This window comes from Lichenostomus cassidix, chromosome 12, assembly GCF_008360975.1.
Source record: "Lichenostomus cassidix isolate B80296 chromosome 12, HeHo_3.0, whole genome shotgun sequence".
Lineage (NCBI taxonomy): Eukaryota > Metazoa > Chordata > Aves > Passeriformes > Meliphagidae > Lichenostomus > Lichenostomus cassidix.
Genome location: NC_139493.1, coordinates 6,540,625 through 6,557,138, shown reverse-complemented (window position 1 = coordinate 6,557,138; position 16,514 = coordinate 6,540,625). Strand labels below are relative to the sequence as shown.

General features: G+C 41.2%; 1 protein-coding gene across 3 annotated transcripts in view; it reads left to right on the top strand.

Annotated features, from left to right (window-relative positions):
• Window positions 1-16,514, top strand: part of ATXN7 (ataxin 7) — an 84,707-nt gene that overhangs the window by 13,612 nt on the left and 54,581 nt on the right. The window contains exons 2-4 of one of the 3 annotated variants that reach the window (XM_085072388.1): window positions 4,760-4,852; window positions 12,714-12,968; window positions 13,478-13,546. In XM_085072388.1, the coding sequence (XP_084928514.1) occupies window positions 12,725-12,968; window positions 13,478-13,546 (313 nt within the window). In that variant the 5' untranslated portion in view covers window positions 4,760-4,852; window positions 12,714-12,724. Of the gene's footprint in view, window positions 1-4,759; window positions 4,853-12,308; window positions 12,574-12,713; window positions 12,969-13,477; window positions 13,547-16,514 lie in introns of those variants that run through there. The other 2 variants (XM_085072389.1, XM_085072387.1) reach the window with 2 other exon arrangements.

Genomic DNA, 16,514 nt, shown 5'->3' with positions numbered 1-16,514 from the left:
TGGATTATTTTGTGTTTCGTTTCGAGATCTTAAGGGAATACACGGAAATGAAGTGATAGGAACATGAGAGGAAGTACAAGGTGGCAAAATAAGCATCTGTATTACAGACAGCTTTGTTCTGGCAACTGATTATAAAATTATTGATTCTACTGTTCTTTCCTGTTGAGGGTGTCACTATGTACTTGTTCACAGGATTGTAGGAAAGAAATTTGCTATTTCTTACGCTTGCCTATCTTTCAGCTTCTCATTCAGAATTTACAATAAGGTTATTCTGCTTTTATTCTTGCCCATTACCATCCCCATGAGGCACAGTTAAGGCTGTAGTTGGTGGAGGATGACAGCAAAGGTCTGTCTGTCTTTATTTTCTCTATCTCCTCCCTTTCTATCTCTCTGTCTCTCTTTGGCCGTTGAAAATGTAGGTCATATTGCATCACCATAAAATGGAACAGTCAGAAAGGTGTTTGAAAAATGCTGACATCCTTAGCCTGGGGTGCATGCCAGTGTCCTTTGTTTACATTGGGAATAGTGTTGTTCCTGTGTAGGAACCAGCATCTCTGTTAAGGTTAGTGGTATGGTACCTGAATTATGAGTCAGATTTTAGGATGACTTTCATCTGCCTGCAGTAATTTAAATTAGACAGATAAAATGCAGCCACTCAAAATAATGATATACACAAGGAGCTAATTTGAAATCCTTAATCTGCAGTAACTGTGACGGTGTCGTTTGAATAATGTTACCTTTAACAGAGAAGCTCAGTAATAAATTTTGCAAATCATATTAATCATGTACTCTCAATTGCCTTGATTAGCTGTGCCTTTCTGCCTTGAAAAGTATGTTTAAATTATATGTTTGTATATTCTTCTTAGTTTTTTGCTTCGTTACTGTTTTACTTCATGCACCCTTTAAAATGATCCAGTCAGGATTTTTTTATTTTAAAAATGGAAAATCCTGATGTCCAGTGTCATACTGCTAGCTACCAGGCTTTTATTGTTTGTGTTTCTGATGTAATACAGGTTGTAATTGGTGTGAAATATTCCTGTGGCTTAGAATGCAGAAGATATCTTTTTCTTCTCTACAGACATGTATAAATACCATTTTCAAAGAAATGTGTATATATAATATCAACTTACATTTGCTGCAGTAAGGTAATGTGTTTTATGGATTGAACTTTGAAATAAACAGTGGCATAAATCATGCTGCAGGATGTAGGTGTTTTGAAATATAAGACAAAATACTTGCTTATAGAAAGTCTTGCCTTATTTCTAAAACCAAGTATGTTTTTTACCTTTCTGTTCAATGCTTTGTGTAGTTTTACTTAAACTGGTGAAGTGGAATATGCAAAAGCTTTGTTAATGACTTTGTTAATCTTGCTGCTGAAGAAGACTTCAAAGTTAAAGGAGAAATTGTTGGAAGATAAAAATAAAATCAGTGATGACATGATTTGTTGAGGAAGATAATGAAAGTTAGTCTTTTCCTGTTGCCATTAGACAAAGGAAAATTATAGGAGTCAGAGTTAAGACCCATCAAGTACACTTTTCTGTGCATAATTATTTTGTAATTTTTAATCAATTTTTTTAGAATTATCCCAAAAGTGTTACTGCTTGTCCATTGATTAAGATATCAGTTATGTAGTAACTAGAATATTAGTTATTAAAACTTGATCTTTCTCATTATTAATTAAGATACCTATGCATGTTTGAAATAGTTTCAGAATAACTTGTATCATTATTGTATTTTGCACCAAATATTCTGTTGCATTTGTGTTTGCACAAATAATAGTAAATATTTAGGTAATTCTGAGAAACACTTCCTATTGGTGTACATAGGAAATAGACGAAATCTTGAGAAGCTGCAATTTTGTAATTGGTGTTTACAAAAGTTTGGTATTCAATCTCTGTTTGAAGTATGGAGCTGGTAGTTGTTTTTCAGTCTGTGAAGACGTGAAGAACTGTGTCTCCTGGAGGGACTAGCAGGGCCAATTATGCAATTGGTGGCTCTGATACCATCTTTGACCCCCTGAGATTCTGTGGTTGGTGGGTTCAGAGTCAGTCTCCAGCACAGCTGGGATTTATGTGGATTTAGCTGGGTTATCTGAATATTTAGTAGATAACGTAGGGGAAAGAATGCTTCAAAATTTAGGCACATTCTTTGTTGCATATTTCTGACACCTGAAGAGGAAAAGGACCTAGGATAGCTGGGGCATTAATTTTGATGCTTTCAAAAGTTAGGGATGCTCTATCACATCCATTTCCATTTTCTTTATTTTAATGAGTTGATTTGCAATTACAATTTTCATCTAAATGTGTTTTTCCTTAAATGGATAATACACATTTGTAATTGTAGCTGTGCCTATATTATATATCATCTGTGTAGATACAGTTTTGACTGGCTATAGCTTTAGTTCTGCCAGGCTGTGGTTTCCTGTCTTACGTATCAGTAACTCCTCAAAGTATTAAACAGCAATTTCATCCAAGTTTCTTTGATAGTCAGTCAGTGAGAGTGACATAATGCTTCACTGGTTTGGAAATGCAGGCCTTTTTCCATTTTCCTGGATTGCTGCTTTGGCTATTTTTGTCATTTTTCCACCTTTTAACTGGCTCTTCCTTTTCCAGGGGACCAAGCAGCGAGCTCCACCTGGCTTGTTCTCAGTCATCCCATCACTTCCTTGCATTACTCTCTGCTGACAGTTGTGGTTGTAATTGACCTGCTGTAAATTCTCAACAAGAATCATTCCTGTTCTCTGCCACCCATTATCCAGAGAGAGTTCTCTTTAAAGGGTCGTTAAACTGTCAGTTTACTCTTTTGAAACTTACTCTTTTAACTTCCTTTAAACTCAACTGCAGGTGTAATCCCTACAGCAAAATTCACAGGTGGTGACATAGTATGCTCTGATCTTTCATACACAGGAATAAAGTTGTTGCTGATCCTTCCTTCACCCTTGTCTTGTCCATTTCTTTACTACCCTATTTCTGGATTTGTAAGTCTTTGGAGATGTCTTCTGCTTTATAGGTTTTGTTTTCATTTTTGCATGAAGCAACAGAACTTGCCTTTTATCTTAAAAGTAACATTTACATCAGGACAAAAAAAAGAACATTTTGCATGCAGAGCTCTCATATCCCCTAAAGAAATAAGGGTGGAGATGGAGGAGTGAGTTACTTCCACAGCAGGGAGGTCATATGCTCGAAGGGATTGGGGCTTTGGGGCTGAACATCGAATGATCTTCTGGGAAGGGGATGGTCCGTATCAATTCTGAGTCTCCTGTCCTAAACTAGTGAGGGATGAAAAGGATTTTTGACAAGCACTGTATTGCATTTTTCTAGTCAGCAGCAGCAAGAGTTGAAGAGAAGGTTTTATACTGTAGTATTCAGTGAGACTCGTGTGTGTAACAAGGAAATAAAGTGTTTTCTGAGACTTCTACTAGTGTAGAAATTTGCTACTTTTATTAAGCATAAAGCAAAACAGTGCCTGCAGGGGAGAGACAAAAATAATACTGGACTTGCTCTAAAGTCTTGTCCATTGAAAACAAGAAAAATTTGGATTTTCTGCAGTTAACTAGAATATAATTAAGCGAGGATGTGATTCTTAGGATCAGTTACGTCAGTGAGCAGAGTCGATCTTAGAAGTAGTAAATATATCTCTAGGTGATCTCAGTCAGGGGAATGTTAGCTGCTAAGCTGCACTTTAAAGGAAAAGATGAAAAAAGAGTTTATCCTCAATTCATAAAAAGACTTTAAAGGCATAAACTTAATTGGCAGACATCTTCCCAGAGGAGCAGCCAGAAGCCAGGAAAAGCTTCATTCTGCGCCTTCCACTGGAGCAGAGCCCTACAGCGTGGGGGACAGCTTGGATGCCCTCTTGGACTGCATTCCTCTTGTCTGGACTTTAGTCCTTTGAGGGGAAAAACAGTTTTCTGTGAAGTGTCATCCAGGCCTAGTGCTAGGCTGGCTTATTAAAATGTATCTTCATGTCTTTTTTGTGATGAATAAAACCCACCAGTTTCATTTCCAAGCACTTGTAAAAATCAATTAATTGATCTTATATATAATCTGTGCACGAGAATAGTTGAACTTTTTTCTAAGTTTTAACAGGGCTTTGGTTTAGCTTTAACTAGTTAGGCATTGATTTATGCTAAAACAAAGCAAACTGGGCTTAAGTTTAGTTTATATAAACACACTTATAAGCATCTAGTGAAGGAATCTTTAAAACCTAAACTTGAGATGATAAAAGTCCCTTTATTCTCAGGTCTCTGAATTCTTCGTTGGTGGTACAGTGATAGTCCCTGATGTTGATTATGTGAAGGATTGTTTTTAGCTCTCCACACTCTGTGGCACAGTAGTAAAGCTGTCAATGGCTGCATCCCAAGAGCCCCTCTTCTTGGAGTCGTACGTATGTTAGAAAAATCCTGTGCAGAAAATCCAGCACTGTCATGTTCCCAGCCTGTGCTACAGACACAACCATCTGCTTGGGAATCTGGTCAGTAAGAGTCAATGCAAGTGCAGTAACTGGGCTGAAGATTGAGGTTTCATCCAATGCATACCTTTCTGCTAATGTCAGGCTGCCATTTAAAGAGCTGCTCTGTACAGAAGAGACCATAACAGCTCCCTGCTTACCTTCCAATTTGAAATCCATTGCAGAAACTGTGTTTGCAAAATTGATAAAATGCTTCGGAGTAGTTTTTAAATGGATACATTTATCGTTAGGAAACAGACATAAGGTTTCAAAGTCTTAGTGCTGTACTCTTTTTTTTCTTTTCTTTCAGAATTAATCAGGTACAAGTTAGGAAAAGCTTCCAAAATCTGAACAGATGAAGATCAATTGATAAGTCAACCCAGCGATTCACCATACTTTCAAGGTACTGTGACATGCTTACCCAAATATCTTCCTTAAGCATAAGATCCTCATGCTTTAGACGTGAGAAGCGTAGAGAACAGGATATTAGCAGGGCTGCAAAGCAAGTCTGAAGTGTTACCAGATGCAGAGGGGAGACTTTTTAAATGCAGATGTTTAATGTATGTTTCAGTGGGAAATAAAGCAACCTTACAGTCAGCCTAAAAGGAGTTCAACCTGGCTTGCAACTGCCAAACTTAAAAAAATAAAATTAAGCTGGATTATATCTTTCAATCAATTAGGTGAAGTGGTTTGGAAAAGTAAGTTGTGGCAGACATGGAATTTAGTAGAATCAATATTTTAAATTCATTTACTTTTTGTATTTTAGAAGAAGTAAACTTCATTTTCTGAAGAATTATTTTTGTCTATTTCCTCATTTCCATGATATGTTAAAGCATTTGAAGGCTGTTAGGCTCTGGTTTATGCCGTAGCCTACCAGCTGCATCAGTCCTGTTATCTTACAAGTTCAGAAAGTGGAATTGTAATCTGAGATAAGACTGTACAGTTGCCTGACACAGTGGGTTTATTCTGCATGACTAGTGTTCATAGCAGAATGTTAGAAAAAAGAGAATATTATGATAATAAATTGAAATTTTGTCTGAAGGGCTGCTAGTGCAAATTATTTTATCAGGTACTGCTAATTCACTGAAAGGTTATCTGTTTCTTTCTCTGTTTCCCTTACATTTATCTCTACTCTTTATCATCACGTGCATTTCACCATTTTGTATATTTTTGCTTAACTCCATGAAAAAAGAAGACTTCACTCTTATGCACAGACATGAAAAATCCAGACTATTACAGGCTGGCCAGTATTTGCTGTGCAAATCATCTTTAACTATATTTTTAAATAGATTGCAGCAGAAAGAGCCATTACAGTTAGCATGGATCTGGCCTGCAGAGCTTATTTAAGTGGCAGAGTTAACCTGGGCTCAAGAACACTGAGGAAATTTTGTTACAGCCTGAATCTTGCAATATGTAACATTGAAGGCTGCAATACCTGAAGTTTTTATAGCAAAATGCTTCCCTGTATTTTCCAGCAACCTAGGAGGTGGCTGTCTTAGTGAACCCAGAGTGTCTAGGGTTGCAAAAACTGGCTTTGTTCTTATCTACTTCCTTGCTCCTCATCACTGAATAGGGTCACAACATCTATCAGGCTTTCATGGAATCCTAGGAAAGTCTAGTGTGGAGCAATCCTCTGGACATCATCTACTCCAACCTTCTGTTTAAGGCAGGTTATCTGAGGCCTGGTCAAGATAAGGGTTAAATATTTTCAGCAAGAGACTATTCACCATTTCTCTGGACAGCCAGTTCCAATATTTAATTGTCCTCACAGTACATATTTTTTTTGTTGCATCTATACAAAACTTCTGAAGCCACTTATGCCTGTTGGCTCTTGCCCTGTCGCTGTGTTCCTAGTGAAGAGAGTTACCTCCATCTTCTCTATAATTATCTTTTCCTTCTTGGAAGACTGTGATTACATCTTACCTGAGCCTTCTCTTCTTTAGGCTGAACAAACCCAATTCTTTCTCATTTTTTCCCAAAGTTTTCTAACCTTCTAATCACCTTGTTGGCTCTCTGCTGGACCTTGTCCAGTATTTAATGTACCTCTTGAAATGGCTCAGTCTTCCAGCCTGTCACAGCCTTTGTACCTAGGGACACTTTGGGTGGATCTACTTGTCTTCTGAGTTTTTGTGTCGTCTGCAGACTTAACGATGCATTTATTCCAATCATCCAGTTAATTCTAAAAGATATGGTATAGGATTGAGCCCAGTGCCCTGAGGAACTCTGTGACTGATTGCCATTTGGATTTGAGCCATTCCCACCCTTTGAGCACAGCAGTTTAGCCAGTTTGCCAGCAATCTCATGGTCTCCATCTGTGACCTTCCAAACTAATTCTCTTAGCATCCTTACATGCATGCTGTCAAGTGCCACAGATCTGCCCATGTCCAATTTGTGTGATATTTTGTTGGTAAATTGCTAAGCATGTGGTCAGAGCAGGTAGCATCAGCAAAGCATCAGCAGGCAGCAGTCAAACATGAAAAGAAAGTTTAAATTTAATTTCCTTGTGCCAGGGTTCTTAGGATCCTTGGTTTGATGTTAACAGCACATCAAGGAACTCAAGTCCTGTGAGCTGTGCATGGACCCAGAGTCTTAAACTGGCAAGAAACCAGGCAGGGTTATGAAACCTTGCAGGGTAGTTAAGTTCCAGCAGAAGATCAGTAGTACCAAATTGTTTCCATCAAGTGCTTTGGTTTCAATAAATGAAAATCCAGCAGTAATGTTTTGTTACAATTGGCCTGAACAGCTGTGTACTTTAATAATTCTAAGTTGTAATATCATATTTTCTGTGTATAGATGAGAATCTAAAAGGTCATACCTGTTTATGATTCCTCTGATTAAAATGATTCATCTGCATGGCTAGGTTGCTAAAATTGTTTTAACATTTCCGAATTCAAAAGGTGATTTCAATACCTTATGTAGAATTAGTAAACATTAGTTTGATTTCCAGATCATTCAGTGGATGTATTTTGTGTCATTTTACCTATTTACCTTTAACACTTGGAAACTTTATATCACTACACAGTGTTTTCTCTGTAAATTTGTCTTCAAGAATTGACAGTATGTGGTGACATTAAGCAGGGCAAAGACCTGTGCTCCTCTATTCATTGTTCTCCTTTAGATCACTGTGTCACCAATTCTTGTAGACATATTTGAAAGTTAACTAAAGAAGGAAGTGGTTGTAATGTTTTGCTGGTTTATTAATGCATGGCAATGACATTGGCTTATAATTTGGGTGTAAAAGTTGTTATTGTTATCTTTGGATAAACATATAGGGGCATCTATTGCATTCTCATTCTAATGCAGAATTCTGTGCAGATTTACTTAGTAGCCTCCATTCCCTAATTCCTTCTTCTCAGAAAAGGGTACCTTAAGTTAGTCTTCTAATCTTAACAATATTGTTCTTTCCCCTGGTACAGGTGGTTTATAGTAGGTATGTACAATACTTTATATTCCAGCATTTAAAGTAGCTATATTCCTGCACTTCTGAGCATCTCCATCTTCACCTTTGAAGTGTTACTCATAAATAAAATTATACACATCAACCTGTTCCCAGGATCTGTGGGAAAAAGGATAATTGACTGGCATGATTTCTTATATAATTTTTTATTGTGTGCTGCTTATGATTAGTATTATTTTGCAGGATCACATTCCTGTGTATAGTTATAAAGGGAGAAGTTGCTTGATTTCCTGGAGGTCAGACTGAACTCTACATTACCATAATGTGTTTTTCTTAGCATATTAATATTTTTCCATAATGGGCCTTAAATTAAATGGTCTGTTTGTTATGGCTGGGTAGTTCTGTCTTCATCTGGATGTTCTGATTTATGTGAACTTTTTATCTCTTGCTTCCATACTTGCCCAATTATAGTCTTACACTTCTCATGCTGGAGATATATTTTAAAATGCACAGAATGTGCTCCCTGTTCCAGCGCTGTCAGCAGGAGCTGATGGGAGGGTCAGGACTTCACTTCAGCATATCAGCTGCTTGAGTTGTCACTTCATCCTGAGTCCCATCTACCAACAAGTCTTCAGTAATAACATTTGTTATTAGTTTTTAAGCCCGACTTGATCATTCCATACCTTTTGGCTAGAATTAACTTACTTGATTTAGTTTAGTGCTATAGTGCCCCTCAGAGCTTCTCCTTGACAGACCTTTTGTAAATTGACTATTTTCCTTTCTTCTGAGTACTGATAAAGTGACAACCCTGTGGATTCTCCCTGTCTCTCCCTTTGCACTTCAACTCTCACATCCTTTCACTTCCATTGTGGAAAATCATCGGTGAATTGTATCATTGTACTTCTGCTCATAAAAGAGTTCAGCTGCAGATTCATCCTTCCTTTTTCATTCCAGTTAAGAGTTGTCATATCTCAGGTCCTATATGGAGGCTGTCATACAGATTCTAACTGAACAGCTGAAGTAGGTGTTCCCTGTTTGAACGGCTTTCCTGGACCACCTGGCAAAAGAATGAAACCTGCTGGTACAGGTGAAAAAATGCCTGCAGTGTCATGCCATGAAATAACCATCCGCTGCAGTTTTCAGCAGTTGCATGCTGTTTGTAGGCATACATTTGATCATAGTGTCACCAGCCATGTTTAATATATTATTAAATCTATCTGGTGAGCTTTAAAACTGTGGGTTTTCCTTTTCTGTATGTTTTGTTCCCTATTTTTGTCTCCTTTCTTTCCTTTTGCAGGCTGTGTTATATGTTTTGTTCGTTTGTTTATGCTTTCTTCACATCTTTATTTGGCTGTTTTCTCTACATCATCCACTGTTTTCTGCTGTTTTCCTGCCTCATATTTTTCCTTCTCCACTTTCTCTCTGAGCTTAACTTAATTCCTCCTTGTGTTTTCTCTCTGTTCTCCGAATACCTGTTCTCATTCACAGGTATGAGTAGTTTATGGTTTTTCACACATTTTCTCAGTCCCAATGCTACTGCTTGGGCTATTTCGCTTCCTCAGATAAGTCCTTAGAATCAGTGGCATTTCCAAGCTCCTTTTTGTTCTCTTAAAGAGAAGCATTGGCTTCTAGGCAGTTTTCTACACTCAAGTGTTCTCCCCACTCCTGGCCAGATTCACCCCACTTAATTCTGTATGTCTAATGCAGGTGCCTAATTTATGTGTATGGTCATCCATGGTTGCTTCTGTGGTCAGTGGGAAGAGAAGGTCTTCTTCAAATATTGTTTTGCACCAGGAGGGACCAAACTGATCCCAGAAGTATCCCTTCCTCTCTGCTGACCACTAAGGGAGCTTTGGATTGTAACTCTGTTGAAGTCTACAGCTTGTATGTGTGTTTTCAATTCTGATTTCCTTCTAACTTGGTGGATTTTCTGGGGTTTTCCTTTTTTGCCTAAAATAATCAATGCATCTATGTACAGCATTTTGGAAACAATGTAAGAAAATCGAGCTAGTGTGCTTTAAAGAACCCAAACAATATATTCAGCCTAATGACTCTGTGGGAAAAGAAAGTTCTCGCCACTTGCAGTCCTTGTAAAATTAGTTTTTCATCTGCCCCTATTCCTGCTGTCTGACTAATCGGTCTTGTGCACTGAACTGATGAACTGATCCTTCTGCTGCCACTTCCCTCCCTCTGCTGGAATACTGATGTACTCACGGCACAGTGAGAAAATATTTCAGTAGCGGAAGGTTTACTAAAGGACAGCCTGAGGCCCAGACTGCAGAATTAGATCTTGAGTGGGAATATAGAGGGAAAGAAGAAAAGCTGTGAAAGAGGGAGGGAAAAAAAATGCAACAGCCAGATTGAAAGAGCAAAGAGCCATAAAGAGGATAATCAAAGCTGTGTGAAATAACAGTGGCTTGTGCTTTTTACCTGTGTGGCTGGCACTGCTGAAGCAAGAGGCGCTTCTGAGTAACTTGATGAGTGTCAACTTTGGAAACTAAGAAGTTGATAATCTATTGGCTTGTTAAAGTAGTTAGCTAATTGATGTAATTTTGCCAAATTAAGCCATTTTACTTTTTGTGTAATTTGACGTAAATACATTGGTAATGTTTAAAGAATTGTGTGATGTGTGAACAGTGAAGTGATCTGCCATAGCTGACTCTGTCACTGTTAAAGGGTAGGTGATGGTGTTCTATGATTCTGTTTGGTCACTCATCACTGTATTTATGACTTTTGTAAAGTAAATAATAGAAAAACCCTTTAGGAATTTGATGTGCACGTGGACATACCAAGGTTTCTTTTTCAAACTGCAGCTGAGGCAGCTTTCTGACAGCTTACTCGAGGACAAAGAGGAGCTGCATGAATGAAGTTTTTAATATAAATGAGAATATTTGACACAGAGAACGTGTTACCTGTCTGTAACTTGCTTTATCCTATGGCTGGAGTCTGAATTCAGCTACAGATGATATCTTAGACTCCATTTATGAACCACTGTTGAAGAACTATACTGGAAAGAAATCAGGCATAGGTTTTTTTTCTATCTAGCTTCTACACCACAAAAAAAAAGCTGATGTTCAGAAACTGTTCAGCATCTGCCAGACAGTTTTCTTCCATGATGTTCTTAGCTTTAATTATAAGTAGTTTTCTATATTATGAAGTATTCTATTTGATAATTAATCAAACAGTAATGCCCTCCATTCATAATTTATCTTTAGACTCTGGTTCCATGAGCACCTTTGCTCAGGCTCACACTAAGAGTTTTGAGAAGGTACAGGGCAGCGAAGAGCCAGTGTAACTGTCTGAAACATCAGGGCCCAGCTCAAGAGGCTGATGGCCTTTGATAATTAATCCTGCTACAAATGTCTGCAGTAGAAGTCAGTGTTGCTCTCTTTATCTAAATTTTATGGTGTTGGCCTTTTGTGAAGGAGTTAAGTTAGACTTGCAGTGATCAGGGGGAGAGAAAAATCACACTAGCTGTTCTGTATTAGATCTACAGTTTTATGATATGCATTCTGAGTGTGACATAAATTATCAGTTGGGTGGAACACTGAAACTGTTCTTATAATTACAGCCTATCCTATTCCATATGACTATGGTGTGATGAGCTTGAATTTATAGATCTTTTATATGCATAAATTTGGAAAGAGACATCTCTAGCTTATATAGTCTCACACTTCAAATGAAAACAGAAAATGAAAATTAGCTAAGCCCGCATGTATGTGCACCTCTGCAGGCTAAACAAATTTATTTACAGTTCTGATTTCTGCTGTGTGGTTTTGCAAATACGTGTATGAGATCTGTGAGCAGTCCTGTGCTCTCGAGTACCTGTAGAGGAGGCAGCACCTCAGATTTATATATTTTTAGCTCTTCTTCGAGAATGTTGTTACTGGCAGTGGCATCAAGTGTGGCCAGAAGTCTTAACAGATTGTGGTCTGTCACTTTAATTTGACATTGGTACTTAAACGTTTCAGTGGAGAGAAAACCCTCTAATGAACGAATTTTAAACCCAGATTTTTTAAATCAAGTAACTTGATTTTGCAAAGCTCAAACTTTGTAACTAAGAGTTATCAGGTACGACAGCATCCTTTAATCCTCGCTTTTAACACGGCTCAACGTCATCGCAAAGTTTAGGCAGGGGAAAAAAAAATCAGTTTAAAAAAGAAATGTGGAATAACAACGACAAGACCCTCCCCCTGGGAGACAGGTTACGGGTGTAAGGAGGGCAGCAGCGCGCAGGAAACCCGCTCGGTGTCCCCCCTGTGCCCGGGGCCGGGCGAGGAGCGGAGGGAGGGGATGGGAGGGAAGAGCAGGGATGGCAGGCAGGGAGCGGGGGGACGCGCCCGCCCAGAGCGAGTTTCCTGCTCGCCGCTGCCTTTAAGGAGGCGCCGGCTTTAAGGTGGAGCGGCGATGAGGGCGGGGCGCGCCCTCCCGGCTCCGCCCGCCGCGACGCTCTCCGGTCCGCCCCCTCGCCGGGGCAGCGGGTGCCAGGCGGGGTTGTGATGCGGCCGTTGTTTTTGTAGGGTCGCGGGGCCGCGGTGCGGAGGGAGCGAGGCGGCCCATGGAGCCGGGGTACGCCTGGCAGGCGGCGTAACCCTGCCCGCCCCCGCTCCCTTCCGCCGCTTTGTTAGCGCGAACACAAGCGCGCCTCACTTACACGGTGAAGAGGAAGGCAGCGCTCCCCGCACAATAATGGGCACCCGGGCGCTGCCCCCCGGGCCGCCGCAGAGGTGAGTCGGCGCCGCCGCAGGGCCGCAGGTTCCCCGCAGGGAGGAAGCAGAGCGAGCGGGCGGGCTGACAGCGCCTCGGCGCTGCCTTAAGAGCGCGGCGCCACCTTAAGCGGCTGCTGACTTTTCTCGTTACATTGTAGCAGCGGAAAGAATGTCGGCGCGGGCCGCGGGTGACGTCAGGAGGGAGCAGCGCGGCGCGGCCGCCAGGCAGCGGCAGCGGCGGCCCCGCCACGGCGAGGGAGGAGGCGGAGGAGGCGGGAGCGGCGCCGGCCCCGCCGCCACCGCAGCGGCAATGGCGGCCGTCGGGGAGCGCAGGTCCCTGCCCAGCCCCGAGGCGATGCTGGGGCAGCCCTGGAGCCACTGGGTCGATGCTGCTAAACTTCACGGGAACGACGGTGAGTGGCCGCCGCCTCCCCCCCCCAACCCCCCGCCCCGCTCCTCCCCAGCGCACCCCGCGGGGCTGCGGGTGCCCCGGGCGCGGCCCCGGGACGGCACGGCGGGGTGCCGGGCCCGGCGGGGAGGTTGGGTCCGTTCCCCCCCCCGCCGGCATTCGCGGCCGAGTTCGTTGTCCGGTGCGCGCCCCCCGGCCGGGCTCGGGAGCGGTGCGGAGCGGGCAGCGCCTGCCCCAGTTCCTGTAATCCGGGACACGGTGCGAGGAGGTCGGAGCCGGTCCCCGGAGCCCGGCACCTCTTGCCCTCGATTCAGCAGCGGCGTGGGGCGGGGAGCACCCGCCGCAGGTGAGGCATCCCCGCCGCTGACAGCGGCTCCGAGGGCCGGGAGAGCTCGGTCCCTCTGCACCCCTGTTTACCGCCGTGTCCCTGCGTGTCCCTAGGTCGGGAACGGGGGGTCAGCCCTGCCCTCTGACTTCTCCGTGGATTGAGATCTTGTGGCTTTTTGGTTTTAGGAACAGCATTAGAAGAAAGTTTCAAGGAATACGGAAGAAACCGAGAAGCAATGCGACTTTGCCGAGAAGGTGAGTGCGATTCGTTCTTGAAGAAAAGTACATGGAGAAGTTTTCCTGCTCATAACTACTTAGGAGAGGGTCAAGCATGGGAAAGAGACAGGATCGGAGTTTCCTATCAATTTGGATTTGGGATAGGTGCCCTGTGATTAGCTGGTGTTATTAGCCTTATTATCAAATTATTACGTATTCTGAAAACTACAACTAAGAGCATAGACTGTCTTTACTGTGTTTCTACATGGCTTTTTTTTTTTTTTCTCTTTAGCCTATAAATAGTCCTAAGGAAGCTCTGAGACCAGCAATGATAGTATCTTCTCTGGAGTTACAATATTTTTTGTTCTTGGTAGAATCCATGTTAGCATTTCAATACCAATCCCTTCCTCTGTCATGTCAATGTGTTATGTTTATTGCTTGGTGCTCTGCTAAATGAGAGTGACCTTTCACCTGTGATTAGCAAAAGCCCATTACGGCCTAGTTTGTTGCAAGAGTAACAATGCTACTTGGAGTTGTAAGCAGGTGATGAATGAAAGCTATAGATTATTGGTTACTTTCTAAGAGGCGGTGGAAAAAAGGAAGTGATGAGTCTGATTTGTGATATTAATTTTTGTTTGTTTGTTTTTCCAATTTAGCGATTGTTTTATAGCAGATAAAGCTTTAGAACCTTTCTTAATATTGTTGGTGCTTGGTTCCCTCCAACTGCCTGAGACGTGTGCCAGAGAACAGGCCCAGCTATTTTAAATACTAGTTAGACCCTAGTCATTTATTTGATATTGTAAGAAATGGAAGACTGAGTTTGTAAACATGGTTTACAATCACAGGAGGCAGAACTTGCCAGGGACCTTAGGAGATGATCTGATTCGGCACTTAGCGACTCGTGAGCTGCAAGCAGCAAATGAAACCTAAAGCAAGGTGGCACAGACCAGTAGGATTGGGAGGCAGTGATCCATATGGAGGCTGAATCAAAATAGCTATTTCTTGTAGAATTCCTAATGTTGCAAAAATTTGGAAAATAGCTGTTTCCGGGATCAGAGTCAGTGGTCGGTGGCATAGAAGAAAATGCAATAGGCAGCTGTGCTGCAGCATTCAGATTCACTTGTGTCATTTTACCATATTCTTAAGTTCTTAGGCACTTGAAAAATAGCTTTAGTACTTCATTGCCAAATTCCAGTCTAGTAATTGTGCTGGATAGGTAATTCATTTTTCTGAACAGGCAAATCTTTCAAGTGCTAAAACAGCATTTACAATAATAAACACACACATTATCCTAGTAAAAGATTTTACCAGTAAGAATTTTCAATAATTTGCTCTTATTTCTGCCTCTTAAAATGCAAGCATCTAAGGTTTCCCGATTCTAAAGATTAGCTGGCAGGGTAAAGAATAATCTATCCTATTTTTTTTTCCCTCTGGAGAGAGATCATGAAACTGTTTTTGCACAGGCTGATCACCGAGACACGGCTTTTCTGCACTGACTCCAACCATGTGAATGATTTGTAGGGTTATGAGTTGAAGGAAGTTCATGAAATACTTTGAGAATTTAAAGTGAAACTTAGTAGTCCTGTCAGGCTTCCAGAAGTCTATTTATTTTGATTGCTTTATGACACATGAATAACACTGACTTGGCGTATACCTGTAGCTTGTCTGTAGGGAGCTTGGCCCACTGCAAAATGGAGCTAAAGTAGTATTAATTAAGTTTAAATTAACTTAAGGAACTAGAGGAGCAGCAAAACATACCAGCATATGTATGTGTTGTGTTACCATATAAAACTTTGAAAATACTGTAACTGATTCCTTTTCCCAGGAAGAACTTTGCATTCAAAATTGAGGAACAAATGTTTATTACATAATTGGCCTGCCTAAACCTTGGTTCTTAACACAGAAAGGTGAACCAAAAGTATAAATTTTGTCAAATCCACTCTAACCTTAAGACTTTTGTCATGCTACCACACAGTATTTAAAATACAGCAGCGTAACAGCAGAGCTCCTTGTGTAAGAAAGTTATTTCTCTATGGATTGGGAGTTGACTCTGAGGCCCAACTTCACAAAAGGATTTCAAGGTTATTTAGGCTAATTTAACCTTGCATTGCAACTCTTCCAGTTTGCATAGAAGAATTAAATATTCATGGCCTGGAGAGGGAGCGAAGGAAGGAACATGACTTTACAGCCCACATATTAGAATTGGGTTCAAAACCAAGAACCATTTTCTTTATTTAACAATTGTCAGGCTCCCACTGTCTGTGTACCCACTGGGGTATGGGTGGTAGCTGTTTCTTTTCCCACATGCTGTTTCTCTGCCTCTCCTGGTGGGAATGGCCTCATCCTCAGCATGCCTGGTGGCGAGAGGTGGATTTCAGCCTTGCAGGCATTTGAGTCTGAGTCTTCTGAATGAAGAGTGAATGTTCCTCTTGTAACACCGTATTAAAAAAGGGGCTTAACATTGCCAGCTTCTCCTTTTGTTAAGCTTTAAAAGAAAAGAATGATGCATGTTATTTCTTTTAAAGGAATAAAGGAGGATGTAACTGTGTCATTCCAGGGCAACATTTGCAAGCAGTGGAGAGAGGCAGGATTTCAGACACACCTTTGTCACTGGCACTTCCTATTTGCTGATCAGGCAGCTCCTCTCTCAGCATGTTAGTGGTTGTGAAGCCTGATGAGTCCTTAATACCTGTCAGTGATGCTAGTTCCATGCAGGGATCAGGAAACTAAAATTAGTTCATACTCTCAAACATGTTTTTTTCTGTATCTAACCCTCCTTGTCATAAGCAAGCTCGCATCGAAGTAAGAACTAGAATTTCAATTTGGGCTTCCCAGACTCCTGGTGTTTCTTTTTCACTGCTCTCACATGCTTTCTTGTTCTGCTAATCCATAATATTAAATCATTCCTGCTGGGATCCTCACAGACCTTCATCAAAGTGAGAAACTCACTGGATACTTTCCTACGTGTTGCTTTTTGAGACAGTAACAGCCCATACTGAGCTTTGAT